This window comes from Impatiens glandulifera, unplaced genomic scaffold, assembly GCF_907164915.1.
Source record: "Impatiens glandulifera unplaced genomic scaffold, dImpGla2.1, whole genome shotgun sequence".
Lineage (NCBI taxonomy): Eukaryota > Viridiplantae > Streptophyta > Magnoliopsida > Ericales > Balsaminaceae > Impatiens > Impatiens glandulifera.
Genome location: NW_025918974.1, coordinates 10,039 through 27,987, shown reverse-complemented (window position 1 = coordinate 27,987; position 17,949 = coordinate 10,039). Strand labels below are relative to the sequence as shown.

Genomic DNA, 17,949 nt, shown 5'->3' with positions numbered 1-17,949 from the left:
CATAAGCTCTAGAGAGAGTTTATTAGTTGGTGGTGTTAGTTAATTAAACATTTTATTTTTAGGTAATAAAATATAATAGTTTGAACTTTGGGGAGATTGAGATTCTCGATTACCAAACATTGCATGTTCCTCTCACTAGGATGACATTGGGCGATTTGGGTGTAGGAATATATTTACCATTCTCGTTCTGTTTTTATTTTAGAAATTATTTTAATATTATTCTCGTCTCAATCGGTTTTGTTCGGTTTCAGAGAATTCCGCGGAATATCGTTAATAAAATATTTTAAAAAAAATTATACAATAAAATTATATAAACGAATTTTTTAATATAATATATTAAAATTTTATATTATTATAAAGAAATAAACTTAGTGCTTTTATAAATTAAATATAGTGAATAAATAAATATATTAATGGGTGATTTAATATATTTAATTATATTTATAATGTTCGGGACAGAATCGGGATGAGATTGGGGCGGGGCAGAGCGGGGGACACAAATACCATCATCGTCTCATCCCTGTTCGATTTCGGAGAAAAACCGTTCCAAACAGAGTAATTCAATTCAGTTTTCGTAGGGCAATTTTAAATTGTCATACTTACATCTCACATGTAACACATTAAAGTATTTTTTTCAAAATAAAATTATCTTACTATCCCTACTTGGTGAGAGAGAACAATGTGACTAGACAAATTGGATAGTGGAGGACCTTCACTATAATTTGAAACACATTTTGTTGATGGTATCAGTTAATTAATAAATTTTATTTAAATTTTGTATTTTTGTTTGAAAATATTAAATAAATTATTACACATATCGAAACAAAAAAATGACAGAAAAAAAAAATCATAAAAGACACTTACTTTTTACTCAAAACGGGTACTCCTGTCTTTTAGATAGAAAAAACAAAGACCATAAGCCATGAGCACTAAAAGACTAACGTTTGAACTCTCTAACCAACTTAAGAAGCTTTTAATAGTTACTGATTAATAGATATATATTTGATGATTAAAAAAGTTAGATAAACTAAGTGATAACGTGGTACAAACGAAGAACTCATTGTCTACATTGAATTTAAATTAAGTATCTAATTTTATAGTTGGTATTATTTTGTACTTTTATATTTGACATCAACGTTTACTATTGGTATTATTTTCTTAACTTTTGCATTTGCTATCGACTTTTGTCGTCGCATTAAATTTTACCGTCGATATTTATTTTCTCGACTTTCACATTCGACATTGATTTTTACAGTTAAAATCAAATTTTATAATTGATATTTATTTTCTTCCTTCTTCATAAAATTTGATAGGGATGATATTAAGATGTTGGCAATATTGTGGTATCAGGTGGTAAAAGTGAAATCTAAGAAAGTATTAATTTAAAGGAAAAAAATTGTTCAAATGTAATGAAAGATGAAAGATAAATGATATAGAAATTTATCTTGTAGAAAGGTGTATGAAAGAACAAAAGACATTAATGAAATGTGAGTTTATGAAAAAACATTATGAGAGTTATAAAATAAATTAATGATATCAAGCTATAAAGTATTAAGAATAAGTTAGACTTATCTTAGGTAACAAATCTTTAATTCAGGAACACCATCTAATTCTTTTGTATTTCATTTGAATATAGACAGGATTCAATATAAGAATCAAAATAAACATATATTCTTCTACTCAATCCAATAGTAAGACTTTGATAAAACTTGATAAGATTATAAGTGTTATTTTGAATTTTCTAATAATATTAGTTAAAAAAATTGAAATATAAATTTGTATATTAATAAAAAGAAAGAGTTACGTCCCTAAGAAAGTAAATGTAACGAGTTTGATTTTTATTTAAAACGTTTTGAATTAGTGAAAAAATGTTATGATAATAGGTATAATATTAATTTTTTATATTAAAAAATATAAATAAAATAAAATAGTTAATAATTTATACTATAATAGAATATAGTTGTAAAAAGCTGAATTTTTATTATTAAATATTCTAGTATTGATTGTAGAGTAACATTTAATATATTATAATTTATACAAATGATTTAAAAAAAAAATTCAATCAAACAAAACAAAATGATTTTAGATAAATGAAGGATAAAATTGAAAAAGCTTTTTTTCTTAATTGTACTTAATTGTAACTAGGAATGACAATTTTAACTGGTAAGTGGTTTTCGATCTCGTTAGTGACTATTTTTTCTCGATTTGATTATGATGGATCCGAGATGATATTTGTGTCACTATCCTAAGACTATCCACAGCAGGGTGTCAAATAAGGTATCAAATGAGTGTTAAAATAATATTAAATGGTGCAGCAGAATATCAAAATTAAGTGTTAAAATATGGGTATCAAATTTTGATACAGGACCAAATTTGATGTGCCCAATCACAGCGTGCCAAGTGGCAGCGCTGGTGGTTACTTTTTGTTTTTGTTTTCTTTTTTAAATACGCTTTTGCATAATAATTGATCAAAAATATATATATATTATTTTTTATTTTTCGAGATCTATAAATAGAGACTTAGTTTGTGTCATTTGGACACAAAAAAAAATTTGGAATTTTCCACCATATTATCATTCTTGTTTGTATCACCTTTCTTTTGAAATCTTCAAACTCTTTCATGGATCCTTCACAAAACTACAACTTCTTTCCAAATTATTTCTCAAATCAAGCTCAAAACTCAAATATACAACCTTTGAACCAAAACATGATGAATTACCCATGGTTAAAAAAAATGAAATTATGTATAAATGATGTGAAAGTGAGAGAAAGTGAAAAAGTAATTTTGATACCTTGAATAACACTCTGATGTAGGATATGCTAAAAAGTGAGTGTTAAAATAAGTGTTAAGTTGACGTGGCAGAGTATTAAATGAAAAAATTTGATACTCTGCTGTGGATAGTCTAATTCATGATTCTGATCTTATCCAGATTTTGTTCCCAAATATTTATATATAAAATTAAATATATTATATCACAAATATATTTATTTATTCTTTAAATTTTATTAAAATTTTAAATTTATTTTATTTAAAATAATATAATTTTTTTAATATTTTTTAAATGATTTAGGTATATTAAAAATATAAATAATAGTTTAAACACAATCATAAAACATGACATTAAAAACAAGTCACAAAACATTAAAATAAGAAAAGAATACAAATTAGTTAACCGGTTATCAAACTCGTAAATCCTCAATAATAGCAAATAATTCTCAAATCGACCTTACCGACTAGGGCTGTACAAAAAAATCGGCAAACTAATAACGCAACTGAACTGATAGTTTTCCAGTTTTATTTTACTGATTTATTGGTTAATCGGTTCTAACGGTTCTAGTTAACCCGTTTTTTACCTTTTAAACGGTTCGATTCTCGGTTAAATTATATTTTTTCTAGCAGTTTAACCCATAATAATTTAATATTTATATTAGTTATTTTTGTAAATATTATATATATTATAAATAATATTTAATTTTAAATTATAATTTGTATAAAATTGTTTAAAAAAATTAATTTATATGGCTATTAGTTTAAAAATGAATATTTTTTTAAAAATATATTATATTGTTAGAATAATATAATATATTATAAAATATTTCTAAATATATCTATATAAAATAGAGAATAACATAAAAGTACGACGCAAACAAAATAAGGATTTTTAAAAAATTATTTAATAAATTTAATACTTAGTTTAAAAAATTGAATTATCGGTTCACGGTTAATCGACCGATACTGACTAGAACTAATGGTTTCAAAACCGGTAAAATTGATACCAATATTGGTTAGTTAACCGGTTTGTAAAATAAAAGATAAAATCAGACTTAATCGAAACCGTTTAACTGGTTAACCGACCGGTTGAACATCCCTATCACCGACTTTCCAAAACGATTTTCATAAAATGTCGTAATAAAAACATTATGAACGATACAATCAAACAATTACGTATTAAAAATTCGACAATTTTTCTCTATTTAAATATTAAAAGTATATATAAAATATAATATAACGATGTTCCTCACAAATTGATTTAAAAAAAAATAGGATAGTAAATAAAATTATAGTAGACATTGTACAATTTTTGTAATTTTGAAAAAACAAATCTTTAATAAACCAAGCTAAAGTAAAGTCAATGTTTTGAATGTTCAAAGAAACATCTATTTCTCTTTCCCCTACTGTCTTCTCCAATCCTCAATTCCTCCTTTCCCCTGTTCATCCATTTCTCTCTCCTCCTTCAATTTCCCTTCTTCTCCACCATGAACAACAATCTCCAATCAGACCAAATCAACCAACTAAAAGACATTTTCGCCCGATTCGACATGGATTCCGACGGCAGTCTAACCCATCTCGAACTCGCCGCCCTCCTCCGTTCTCTCGGCCTAAAACCCACCGGCGACCAGATCCATAACCTACTATCAAACATCGATGCAAATCGAAACGGGTCAATCGAATTCCAAGAACTAGTCGAGGCAATCCTACCGGACATGAACGAACAAGTTCTGATTAACCAAGAACAGTTGATGGAAGTTTTCCGGTCGTTTGATCGCGACGGTAACGGTCAAATTACGGCAGTGGAATTAGCGGGTCAGATGGCGAAGATGGGTCATCCTTTGACTTTTAAGGAATTGACGGAAATGATGACGGAGGCAGATGTTAACGGTGACGGTGTTATTAGTTTTAATGAATTTGCTAATATTATGGGTAGATCTGCTGGTGATTTTCTTGGCCTTATTGTGAATTAAAGTTGCTACATTTTTATTAGGGTTTGATTATTAACATTTAACATTTGGATTAATTTGATTCAATCCTTTTGTATAATAAGTACTATGAAAATGATTTTTAAAAGTATTATATGTAATTATAAAATAATTATTTTAATAAAAAATATTTTAATTAATATACTAGATAATTTGATTGATGAAAGGGTGGATAATTAATGAATGGGTAGATAAAGTGATAATGATTTAAAAAGAAAGACTAATAAATTTGCAAAAGTCTAGTATGCACATGGAGTTGTATTTTAGTGAAAATTGAATGTGTCCGCCCACTTGAGCTGGTTCATCTAGGTTTATTATTTTATTTTTAAAATGGTCTATATATAAAAATTATCAGTATGAGAAAATAAAAAAAAATATAAAATAATAAAATAATATAAACACATTATATCGAGCTCCTAGATTCCCAATAAGAACGAATAACTTTTCGACAAGGGTTAATTTATGTACAAATATAGTCAAGGTAGCCCAAAACATTTTGTATGTAAATGACAATAACGATGATAGTTTTCCGTCGCTGAAAGGGTTAGCGATAATAAACTAGGTATATTTTGTTTGTTTGATATTATTATCATTGTAGCCCGGATAAATTTTATGAAAAGTTTTAACCCGAGTAAATTCTAAATCTTATCATTGCGTTTTCCAGAACGAATATCAGAATGTTTCATAATAATAGCATTATAAATCATATGAATTTGACGACTATAGTCATTGAAGATTTAACGATCTCTTCAACTAAATAGTTTACTATAAAATAATCAGATTGTAACACAAATATGTATTAATGTCATATCAGCTGTCTCATTTCAAATTTCACCACAACTATCCAAAAACTTGGATATAAAAAAAATCTTTAGAACTAGTTACTCTTAACAATGTAAAAATAATTTAACAAGTGATCGATTTCATCTCCATATATGGTTATTTAGTTTTTTTGAGGTTGAATTTTGTAAAATTCTTCTTTTTCTGTTATATTATATTATTATCAACTAAAATATTAATATATATTACCTTTATTAAATTTACATTTTAATCATTTATAAAAAAATCTCAAATAACTCATTTTCTTTATTAAACAATTTGAATAAAATCTTAAGAAACCCAAAATCAAACTCTACTTATATCAAGATAGAGAATATATAATTGTTTTATTTTGCTTTTGAATAATATATTCACTAATTTACATTAACACATGCTACACCATTTTGAATAATAAAGTTTATTAAAAGTAAGAATATAGAGAATTCGTACTATGCTATTTTATTAATTTAATCTTATTTCAACTCATTAGATGAGAAAATGATGAATTAGACAATCGCATGGGAATCGTCTGATTTCTCATTTAGTGAATTGAAATAATGTTAAATTAATAAAAGAGTAGGGAGACTGGAAATCTGCGATCTTATTTTTTTTTAATAAAGTCTTATTATCCAAATGATGTAGTAAATTTACATTTGAACAAGAAAATATTTGGGCTAAATTGATTAAATGTAAAAATATGGTCAGAATAAATTTGGTTGGTTCACCAAGAATTTTTATAGACCCGTGGGATACAACATTTATGATGGTATTATGCTATGTGAAAGGTTTATTGAGAGCATTCATTTTTTATTGTGGATGATGGAAGTTCGATTAATTTTGAGACGACACTTGATATGGTAGTAAATGTTTGGCAAAGGTTTTCCCCGAGCTTGCTTCTATTTTATTTGTAGAGATGCATCAATCAAAGATATGCTTGACATTCGGTGGTTTTGCTAACTGTATTAGATATAGAAGAAGACTGAATAGTGAGGAAAGCATCTTCAATTATATACTTTTGTTATTGGTTAGAAATAAGGGGTTAAACTCGATTTCTCATGATTATATGCAGTGGCGTGATCTGAATAATTTTCATATGGGACATTGTTACATATTCAATAAAGTTAGTCCGATTGAGGATAAATTTATAGGAGTCTAAAATATCTACCAAGATCTCCTTTTTTGATTGGAGTGTCATTCACAGCGGAATTTTCACTGACGATAGGTGTATGAAAAAATACATGATTATTGTGAGTCGTATGCATATTACAAAGAGGTTGAGATGGATTCTCATTTAGTTTTACATTGTCACGTTTTGCAAGTATATGGAGTCTTTTGTGGATTATGCCGGAAAGTGTTAGTGACTATTGGGAGGTATGGATTGTGGAGACTTAGAAGATGCGTCTCTATCTCTATAATTTTCTAGTGGACTATCTGGATGGAAAGAAATCGGAAAACTTTTAACAACGAAAGTATGTCGTTAATAATTATTCATAATCTCATTATCATGACGATGTCAGATATTAGATTCGGAAAACATGTGGATTTATGTGGAGATCTTATTACTTTTCTTAAATATTTTCGAGTCAATTAATCATTTTTTATCGTTATACTTAAACGAAATTTTATTAAATAAATAATTTTTTAAAAAATAAAGTAAAAATATAACACATGAGTAACACATTGATTCTTACTTTTCAATTAAGGCGTTATGATAAGAAAATTTAAATTTATATTAAAACAAAAACAAATGTAATCAATTTTAGTATTACTGTCAATTAATAATTAATAATAAATAATATATATTTAAAATATTTTTCTTTTTGAATAAATATACAATAACTTAAATACAAATCTATTTATTCCGGGTCTACACATGAATTCGGGTTCACACGCGGGTTAAACCTTTACCAGTATAAAAATAAAAAATCGTTAATTTTTAATCTTTTCTTTCTCTCTCTAGGTCACGAAGTTTTCTCTCTTACTCTTGAGCTCGCGGCGACTGGCTCAAGACGGACGGCCATACTTCGATTCATCACGTTAATGGCGAAGACATAGTTTTCTCACTATTGATTTGGATTTGCTTAAGTTGAATCTGAAAAATATAGCCCAAGTGTTTCCAAACAGAATCCTATCAGTGAAGTTCTTACCACAATAGATATGAAAATGTTTTGCAGAGAACAAATTTGGGAATGTTTGTTTTTGGGATATTGATTCTGAAAAGAAGGTAGATGGTATTGATCATTTCCGCCCACATTCATGGCCTGTCTCATTTTCCTTAGCTAAGGTACTGTCACTTGATCACTATTCAGATAAATGCTGTTAGAACCATTATATGGTTTCAAGTATGGAAATTGAGGTACTCTTGATAAACAATAATGTATAGTTGTTATATGTGAGGATGAACTAGACAATTATTGGGATCTAAATGAATATATTGCTAATATTAAGAAAAACTATCTTGCTTTGAATTAGAACTTTCTATGTGATGGTTAGCTCTGAAAAGACAGATTACCCATTTTTTCTTTTATCTCATGGAAATACGATCCGGAGGAGCTAATTCAAAACTCCCGAGTAAAATAAGAACAACCCCCACATTCAAACCCCTTTTTATCTTTAGCAAGAACTTGTTTCAATTGCACATCATAAGGAATTTGATATAGTGAGAATTATACTTCTATAATAGGGTAGTACCTTAGTACTGCAGAATAGTTGAGAGTTTAGATGAGTAGAGAATAAGAACGATTACAGGACCTGCAATCGATAGAAGAAATTAGAATGGATTAGGAGAGATTTAGACTAAGAGTAGAGAGAATAGAAATTAACCTGAAGAGTTTACAAATGATCACTATTCTTTTCCCTTCTTGTTCAGCTAGTATTTAAGGGATTCCTATTAACTGTTTTTCCCTCCAGAATCAGTTCACTCTTTTGTTACTTAAACTGCTGCAGTCTCAACTGATGATCCGGAACTGCTGCAGTCTCACATGAATGATACGGAAACGGATCGAGTAATCTGTTCCCTTATCCAAGAAAAAGTCTTTTTAGTTGGCATGGTACATTTATTGATCCCAAAAATTTCTACAATAAAATGGGTAGATCACTAATATAGTTCTTTATCCACAATTATGCTATTTACTTTAATGGAAAAATTTTACTCTAATATCCCTAGGATCAGTACAAATGTGAATTTAGGAATTTAACATTAGAGAACAAAATAAACAGTTCGAGTGATGAATGCAGTAAGAAAATGACAGTCGATGAAGATAGTTTCTTTTGCAACTCCAAGATGTGCAAACGTTTTCTTTTTATCTATTTTCTCACTGCAGATTCAAGTTTAACTTTTCCTATTCTGTTGTCATCAATATTTTTCCAAGACCCCTTATTGGTTAGTTTTTTCTTTTAAATTTAGGAAGCTAGCACGACCCCTCCAGTCATATCCCCACTTTAATTTAAGACGTTCTTAGCATTCTTAGTAAGAATCACTTGAGACATTTGATCTCTTAGGTAGAACTTATTAATTAGTCTTTTGTTACATATGTCGGAATCAAAGTGAAAATTGAAGGGTGGATGGAATATGAGTTGGATGTTTATGGTTTTTATGGAGTGCAGATTTGTTACAATTGCATCCTAATTGTGAGAAATAAGTGCCACTACATTTTTCCTCCAATGAGTAAGCTTGTGTTCCATTTAAAAACAACAATAACTTTTAAAAAAATCCACTACTTTATTGTTGTGTACAAGTTTAGGATCAGGTGAAAGCATGCTTTGGAGAATTCCATGTTAATTTTAATCTTTCATCAAGATAAATATGTTGGCTTCATCAGGGTAGTAAGTAAACATCAACCATTGTTGTGGAAGAGGTAGTTTTGAATAATTATTTATTTGTCATAATATACATTCTTTTTTCTATTTATATATCATCTGTTTGTGTTAAACATGTCTATAGATTTTGATCTCTTGTGCTTGCATAGAACTTTGTTAGTTTGTGCAAATTGTGTTAGTGGTTATCTATATTTATGTAAGGTTTGATGGATTTTCCTTCAAACGTTGTTTTATTTTTGAGAAATTTTATCGGAAGTTATTTTTGGTATACTTTGTTTGATCCTTTGTTTGTATCTCCTGTCGTGCTACGAATGTGTAAATTTATTTTATTTTCTCCCCAGCACCTCTTAGCAATTCCCATTTCCTGCATTAGGTGAATTTAATCATTTTGGAGCCAAATACATGTTTACTTCCTTTCTTTTGTTATAGTGGGATATATCTAAAATGTCAGTATACATGCCAAATAATAGTGCATTTAGAAAATAAATAAAAAGCTTTCCATCCATTGAGATAATAATTAAAAAGCTTTATGTCTGTAGTACCACTCACTTGTAATATTTATAAATGAAGATAAATATCTCATATCTGAATGTTTGATTGACACACTCATTCTGCATCTTTTGTCTGAGCATGCTCAAGATATGTGCACTTATTAGTTTCCCAAAAAAGATATGTGTACTTATTATTAAATAAAGTTTTGCCCCTTGTGTATGTGGCCAATTATATTCTTATGCTATTTTCTGAACTAATAGATATTAATGATCAAAAGGCCTATTGGGGAAGATAAGTCTCCAATCTTATAGCTTTTTAGAGTTGTTCTATGTCATATAACTAGCAATTTATCTTTTTGTGATAACAAATGCTCTAATGATGAAATGTGTAATGATGGTTGTGCTAATGGCATTAACTAATGTTTTGAATTTATATTATTTTCCTTCAACTTGTTGGTTTGACTGTGGTAGGTTTGTTGACAAAAAATGCTAAAGAGTGAAACTTCTCTGAGACGTTGTTTCAGGTTGCAGTAAGATTTGCATTTTCAGCTCTTCTAGCTAGAGTATGTGTATATATTGATTTAAACTAACTTGGGCTTTTGAAAACTCAAAATGAAGCTAATTGGGAAAGCACTTATGTTATATTGGATGAAATCATACTAGTTATGTTCAACAATTACAATTACAACGAAATGGATGTATGAATGAACTTGTGCAAATATTTATTTGCTTCCAATTGCTTAAATAATCATCTCTACTTGGATAGATTTTGTCTATGAAGTTAGCCTCTGTCAACCCAACATTAGGGGGTCTCTACCCAACAAAGGATATGAGTATAGAGCTTTGAATTTTGATTGATGATGATGAACAAAGTATTTTTTCGAAAGAACACAACTATCTTCTGCATAGGAAAATTTTGTTCGTTATTTTGATTGGTAAAAAGTAACTTCATTTTCCTTCTCTCGAGCATCTACAAACTCGATAATCTGTTGGGCGACGTGTTTGTGCTCTTATTTCTATGTTTTGTGGCTTTTTTATTTAGTATAATCCAACTTTTGATCTCCTAAACAAGAAATCAAGTTTAAAGTTGTCCATCCATGTGAATCTAATATATATTAACTTGATTTGTGTATTTCGCGTTTTTTCTTATAATTTTCTATGTATTAGTTAACATTCCATTAGATTCCGCGATACTTTATTCTTGGCTATGTTTTTTTTTATATATAAAATTGGCATATCATGTAGGTGCAGAACAGGGGAGATTTAATTTACATCTCATCTTGTATACATCCATGAAGGGGAGATTTATTCAGCTGAATCTTGAACTATGAGAATGATAAAAATGATTATGCCTTTATAAATTGACTTTCACAACATCTTCATTTCATCATGAAAACAGTTCAATATATTCAAATCATGATGATGAAATCCTTCCAAATCTCTCACCCTTTTACAAGTTTGATGATTTTTTTCTCTCTTCTACCTTGGCTCATTCCTTCCCAGTCTCAGAAACTACAATCTTTCTCTCAAATGGTTCCAGAAAGTACTGCTGAAGCCATTGGAAAATTGGATTTCTGAATCCTCTGTTCAAATTTCATGAACCCTGTTCTTCATTTCCTTTTCCTGTACATGCTGGTCTCTGTAGCAGATCTTTCTATCTGTTCATTTGGCTTGAGTTTAAAATTTGAATCTTTCTACCTATACTATTTCATGGTTCTGATTGTGGCTATGGCTACGATCATTGGATCTATCACTCATATCTCTAGCCGCTACACGGGCAGTGTAGCCAACTGTTGTCGACCTCAACGATCTCTGCCTAACCATATGGCAAAACTCAGGGTTCTCTGCTTGACCCTCCAGCCTTATCCATTGAATCATCTGATGATAAAGCGGGAAAAACCTCATTTGTATCGAAGCGCACAAGTAATACGGGATGAGAGCCAATACGACTGCGAAAAACGTTACAATCCAATACGACGCCGAAGGAGCGAGGCACTCGACGAACAATTGGTAAGCGTTTCTCGAGTAAATGAAAGGCACGGTTCCATATACGTAGAGGAATATGTACCATAAAGCTATTCCTCCCCAAATGAATAGATGTTGTATCATCGTGAAGTAGCTGATCGCGAGCGCCATCTGGCAGTTGACAACCCATACTACGCAAGTGTACATTGTCGCCCCGACGATTTCTTGTCCCGCGAGTTTCCCATTGGAGTCGAATGATTGGGGATCGAGAACCATCGTGCAGAAGTAGAAGACGATGACAGCTGATATTATCCCATTGAACATCCAACCGAGGATTCGTTGCCAGTGAAATAGTACATTTTGCACGCCTTCTTGGTACAGTAAAGGAAACTGCAAAACGAATTTAACGATAAGTTTATTTTATTGAAAGTTAAATTTTCGAGTAAAAGGACTCAATCCAGGCCTAGATAAGATGGGATGCTAACCTTGAGGCAATACCGGGCAGATACATCCTGATCAAAAACGCCCAATGCGATGACCGGAAGAGACGTGAAGAAGACATTGTAAAGGGACAAGAACCAGTCGTTGTAAGCTGGCTGACCGGAGAATGATGTGCGTGACTCGTACAAGAAGACTGTTACACCAAACGCAACGTTCTTGTAAAAGAAGTAACATATCTGTCGGAATCAACACAAAGAAGAATCATTATTAGAATTTTTATTGGAAAAAGTTAAAAGGTTTGTTAAACTCGATTATTACCATAGAGGATATTCTTCGGTAACACCAATGACCGTGAACTAGCAGCAAACGCTCCAAAAATCTGAACTGCGCGATCGCAACATCACTAGACATCACAGCCTGATGATATTCAAGAAACATTAAAATTTATAATAAAATTGAAAAAAAAACGTTTACGAGAGCGCACCTGCATTCCTTCAACACCGCTTATACCGATACCAATGTCAGCTTCCTGAAGCATTCCGACATCATTCGCCCCATCGCCAACCGCTAATGTAGTCTTCCCAGTTCCTTCCTTAACGAGTCTGGTAACCTTTATTTCGAACACAATAACCAACATTACTAAAATCCATTTTTAAGAAACTCAAAAACATAATAGAATTTTATTTTTCACACTCACCAACGCTTTCTGCATTGGCGATGAACGACAGCAGATAACCGATGCACAACTGACTGCAAGCTCGAGAAACACGTTCTTTACATCATCGTCTAAGGCATATGTTAACGATTTTCCATCAATTATCAACGCAAACGCCTCTGAATCCGAAGAAGCAATCCGGGCTTTTCCTTCTCTTAATTGACAAAGAACATTGTCCTTTGATGCCTAAATACAATACAAAAATCATAAGCCCCATGAATAAATAATAATAATAATAATAAAACGCGATAAATTTTACCTTCACGATGACATCCTTTTCTCCGGTTTTCTCTAGCATTTTGATTTCGGGTGTATCTAAGTTTATTATCATTTGATTCATTCCTTGTCTAAGCAGACTACAAGCATAACTGCAATAATTCGATAAAACATGTTAGAAGAAGAAACCCTAGAGCAAATAAAGGTAGTTTTTTCTCGTTTTTTTACCCGATATTGATCGCAGTTTCCATCTTATCTCCGGTTAAAACCCAAATCTTTATTCCAGCTCCAGCAAGCTTGTCAATGCATTCAGGAACCTAAGATTAAATTAACAAAATCATTCAAAACATATATTTATAAAATCACTGTTGCTAAAAGCTACTGTCGTTAATACTCACCCCGGGCTGGAGTTTGTCCTCAACCGCGGTCGCGCCAAGAAGAATCAAATCTTTTTCCATCTTCTCGACAACACTATCGATCAACGTTTCCCTATCAGCACTGACAGAACTCTTCGCCACCAAGAATTTCTTATTGAAATCTTCGTATTCATCGCTCTTGAGTTCACGATACGCGAGTATAAGAGTCCTCAAACCGGCATCAGCATATTCATTTACATGTTCCTTTGTCTGTTCTTCGAACTCTCTTCCATCTGGAGCAAGCTTATCAAACATAGCACTGAAAAACATCAATATATTAGCATGACTACGAGTTATGACAATTAGCATGATTTTGACAATTATTTACGTACCTGTCGGCCCCTTTCGTGAGGAGCAAAAGCTTTCCATGCTCGTCGCTAACAATCACAGACATTCGTTTCCTAGTGCTGTTAAATTCTAATACGTTCAAAAGTTTATACTCCCTTTCGACTTTTTCGCCCGATCGAGGATGATATTCATGCAAATAAACACTACTTTGCGTCCGTTTATAGAATTCAAAACCGAATTCCCTAGCAGCAATGACGAATGCAGCCTCGTCTGGCGACTCAGCTTCATACGTGACCTTCCCCGATTCCTCATCAACCTCGGGGATGGCTGTATGACAGATAGCCAATAACCGAAAGAATTTCTGAATGGTTTTGAAATTGGGCTCGTTAGCCCATTCCCCATCCATAATCCTTTCGTCTTGAAAGTTAAATCCTTTAACATCCGAACTCGTGCTGTTTGTTTTCTCCGTGGCGATGATATTAAAAGGTAACGGAGGCCCGTTTCTTCTGGCCATGGCTTTCTCGACCTCTGTAACCCCTCGACCATAAGCTGTCCCCGCCACTGAAAACTTGATGAATTCCATCGAATTGCATGTCAAAGTACCTGTTTTGTCCGATAGAATGGTGTCGACTTGGCCTAACTCCTCGTTTAGATTCGAGGTGCAAGCGTGGGCTGGCTTATCGGTTTCTTCGCAGTACATGTTAATGTCTTGATTGATGAAGCTGCTCTGAAGAACCTTAACGATTTCAATTGATACATATAATGATATCGGGATTAAGTAACTGTAAAGCATAACCGCAGTAAGAAAGTGATACATTGCAGCCTCGATTGGTCGTTTGGGATCGAAGAAAATGTCTGAATTATCAGGCCTTAAATACCACCTCTCTGTTTCTCCCCTGTTTAAGTCATTTTTCGTGGTTATACCGAAGTAGATTGATCCTATTAAGGCCATTACAAACAACATACCGAATAAGAAGTAAATGATTTTATCCATCTTCCTCTCGACTCTACTCCGTTTGGAAGGAGGATCAGTCGAGTTCTGCATCACTTTCGTGTCGTTTCCTGTGAAGATTGCAACCCCGAATATGTACTCAGTGTTTCTCAGCTTCGAGTCACGAAGGAGAATTTGTTGCGGGTTCAGAGGATGTTGTAAGTTCTCGAGATGCATGGTACCAACGAAAGTGTATAAGTTTGCATTTGGATCTTCACACTTAACAATCGCATTAAAATCCCTGAAATTCGATTCCTCACTCAACGAGGAAGTGACTTCCAACGCCTGTTTCAGTTTCAAGTTCGTTTCCCCATCGAGATTCATAGTTTCAACGTAACAGATTGAATCCTCGTAACTAGAAGACAACAATACGAGGTCTGCAGGAAAGAATTCATCTTTTTCAACTTTTACAATATCCCCAACTCTCAAATTCTTCCATTCAATTTCCTCAAACAAACCATTCTCTTTATGTATCTTAACATTCCTATTATTCACTTCACTATCCTGAATAAAAACAGATACATTAATAAACAAAACAAAACAAAAACATATGAATTTAAGAAATGAAACTGAAATCGAAAATACCTGTTGTTTTCTTCTCCAATCTTCAATGCCTTCCTTCAACATGGTAGCTCCGATCACGATGATCAAAGGTAAGATAGCACTGCCGGCGGTGTAAGGTGCGATTGGTGTAAAAGCCAAGATTCCAGTGACCAGAAAATAGAAATTAGCAACTCTTCTAAACTGTTCAAACAAGGATTTAGGCAAGAATGTTGCAACAGTGTATTTAGTTGTACTAACATAATTATCAGGGTAATTTCTAATATCAGATTCACATGGTTCATTACAATAAACCACTCTTGAAAAACCAGGACCACCAATTTGTGAAAGATCATCTTCTTCAACAGATGGTTTACAACATCTGAAAGTGTAGATCTTGCTGAAATTAAACTTTCTTCTCCGACCACTTTTCATTCCAAATTGAAGAACCCAGAAAACCAAACTGTAATCTTAGCTAGAAAAGAATGTAACCCAGAATTTGATTTATGTTTTTGTCATGGATCTCTGTTTCTCATGGTTGACTTATGAAAAAAAAAAATTACCCTTTATTCTATGTAATTTACTAACCCTAATCTTTACCTATGAAACAAATGAGATTACAGAGAATAATATTATAAAGATGTCTGATTTCAAAAACAGAGAAATGGGGAAGATGAAGATGGAATTTTTTTGGGTAAAACTGGGTGGGATCACACTCAAATTTGCAAATGTAATTGACTTCCATTAATTCTCTTTCAAGAAAATGCATCAATGGCGTGTTTCTCCTTCACCCCCACACTCTCTCTCTTCCAGAGTTGGCCTCTCCTATGTTCTCTCCCCTCCTTCTCTCTTATGCTTTTCTTTTAACTTTTTTACCTTTTTAGATGGTAATTATTATATTTACTAAATTAATTTATTAAGTTCCTAATTAATGTTATTTAGAGATTAAAATGATGAAAAATTAGCTTATTTGATTAAAAATTATACAAGTATTTTAGTAATATGATTATTATTGAATTATTACCTTAATTCACAATGTTAGCTGTCAGGGGTTGTCTTCATTTTTAAACTAAATTTTTGTAAATTATTTTTTTATTTAAAATAGACCAACAAAATAGGACATCAAAACAAATTAAAATATAAAAAAAAACATCAAAAGGAGAAAGAAAAATATAAGATCTTTAAGAAGGGCAATTAACTTCTCAATCGACTTACAAACTTTTCGAAAGGAATAGTATTATGGATTATATGCACTGATCGAATACAGTACGACGATTCCCTTTTAGTCAAATAGTCTACAAAAATAATAGAGATAATAGTTCAACTATTCAAATTTGTGATATTTGTTACATCGATCTAACAAAATACCAGACATCACTCACTAATTTCAGTCATGTTCTAAAGAAAACTCCAAATATTTATATTAATATATTAATATAAATATTTTGTATTTTTAATATTTGTTTTTCAAACAAATTAATAAATTGTAACATTTTATTTATATTAATTTACTACTTCTAGAAGATTGAGTAAAATAGTTTGACAGACAGGCAAAGGTTATAATTTGTTTGTTTTGGTAATGGATATTATTTTTAATTTAATGTTAATTAGTACTTCTAGAAGATTGTGTAAATTAGTGTAACAAACTGACAACTGTTATAATTAATAGTAATAAAAAAGATTCTTGTTTTAGTTGGATATTATTTTGATGAAAAATATTTCATATATAAGTCAATAATTGATAGTAATATTTATGGAGTGATGAACACACAATGACATGTCACTATTTAAGTTGCAAGATTGTTTTAGTGGACTTTTGAAGAAATTGTATTTTTAATCAATTTATTTGTATGATTTGTTATAAAACTACTTTTATATAATAAAAAATAGTTTATTTATTTGTATATAGATTCAACTTGTGTAAAAATAAAAGATCATTTTTTTAATTAGGAGGGTAAATAATTATGTTTATGATTCGACAGGGTCAGTTTGTACACTTAAATTTAAATGCACAACTAAATCGTTATATCGTTTAACAAAAAACCATCTACTCAATTTGGTCAGTTAGAATATCGGTTAATCAATATAGGTTATTCAATCGATTTTTTTCATTTGTCAAATTTCATTTAAATAAAGTGTTTTAAAAAAAAAGTTTCAATAGTTAAAATATTTAATAATTAAGGGATAGATTCATGTAAAAATATTAGTTGCAATTGAATTATACAATTTTTTTACTTTTGATCAGAATTGATAAATCGACTTAATAATTACTTTCTTTATTCCGAATAAAAAAAAATAGTTGATATTATTAGTTTAATTGATTTTATTCTACTTAAATCAATTCGATTTGATTAGTTTTGCTTCCCTAATATGTTCAACCCCTTGACTTCATTTTTGGTTTAGGATTTTTATTCTTTAATTTGTTGTGCATACATGATTGAGATGGGGTTGTATTTTAATAAGAAATTAACAAATTATTTTAATATATAT

At 30.8% G+C, this 17,949-nt stretch overlaps 2 protein-coding genes across 2 annotated transcripts; one reads left to right on the top strand and one right to left on the bottom strand.

Moving 5' to 3' along the window:
- The first annotated feature begins 4,190 nt into the window (after positions 1 to 4,190).
- On the top strand, positions 4,191 to 4,775 carry LOC124917244 (probable calcium-binding protein CML16). Its single transcript, XM_047457714.1, has one exon. The coding sequence runs from the start codon at positions 4,258 to 4,260 to the stop codon at positions 4,741 to 4,743; it is 486 nt and encodes a 161-aa protein (XP_047313670.1). The 5' UTR covers positions 4,191 to 4,257; the 3' UTR covers positions 4,744 to 4,775.
- Positions 4,776 to 11,178: 6,403 nt separating this feature from the next.
- LOC124917243 (putative phospholipid-transporting ATPase 9) lies at positions 11,179 to 16,288 on the bottom strand. The gene is made up of 10 exons (XM_047457713.1): positions 15,505 to 16,288; positions 13,973 to 15,423; positions 13,623 to 13,899; positions 13,453 to 13,541; positions 13,268 to 13,376; positions 12,991 to 13,194; positions 12,778 to 12,903; positions 12,612 to 12,710; positions 12,338 to 12,529; positions 11,179 to 12,242 (listed from the first exon to the last, which is right to left on the bottom strand). The coding sequence occupies exons 1-10, from the start codon at positions 15,892 to 15,894 to the stop codon at positions 11,586 to 11,588; spliced, it is 3,594 nt and encodes a 1,197-aa protein (XP_047313669.1). The 5' UTR covers positions 15,895 to 16,288; the 3' UTR covers positions 11,179 to 11,585.
- Between the last annotated feature and the right edge of the window lie 1,661 nt (positions 16,289 to 17,949).

What these genes read in the sequence shown, in the direction of transcription:
- LOC124917244 (XM_047457714.1), top strand. Translation starts at nt 4,258, where the DNA reads ATGAACAACAATCTCCAATCAGACCAAATCAACCAACTAAAAGACATT.
- LOC124917243 (XM_047457713.1), bottom strand. Translation starts at nt 15,894, where the DNA reads ATGAAAAGTGGTCGGAGAAGAAAGTTTAATTTCAGCAAGATCTACACT. An exon ending in CGCCAATGCAGAAAGCGTTG is followed by an intron (nt 12,904 to 12,990) that starts GTGAGTGTGAAA and finishes TTCGAAATAAAG; the next exon opens with GTTACCAGACTCGTTAAGGA. An exon ending in ACCGAAGAATATCCTCTATG is followed by an intron (nt 12,530 to 12,611) that starts GTAATAATCGAG and finishes TGATTCCGACAG; the next exon opens with ATATGTTACTTCTTTTACAA.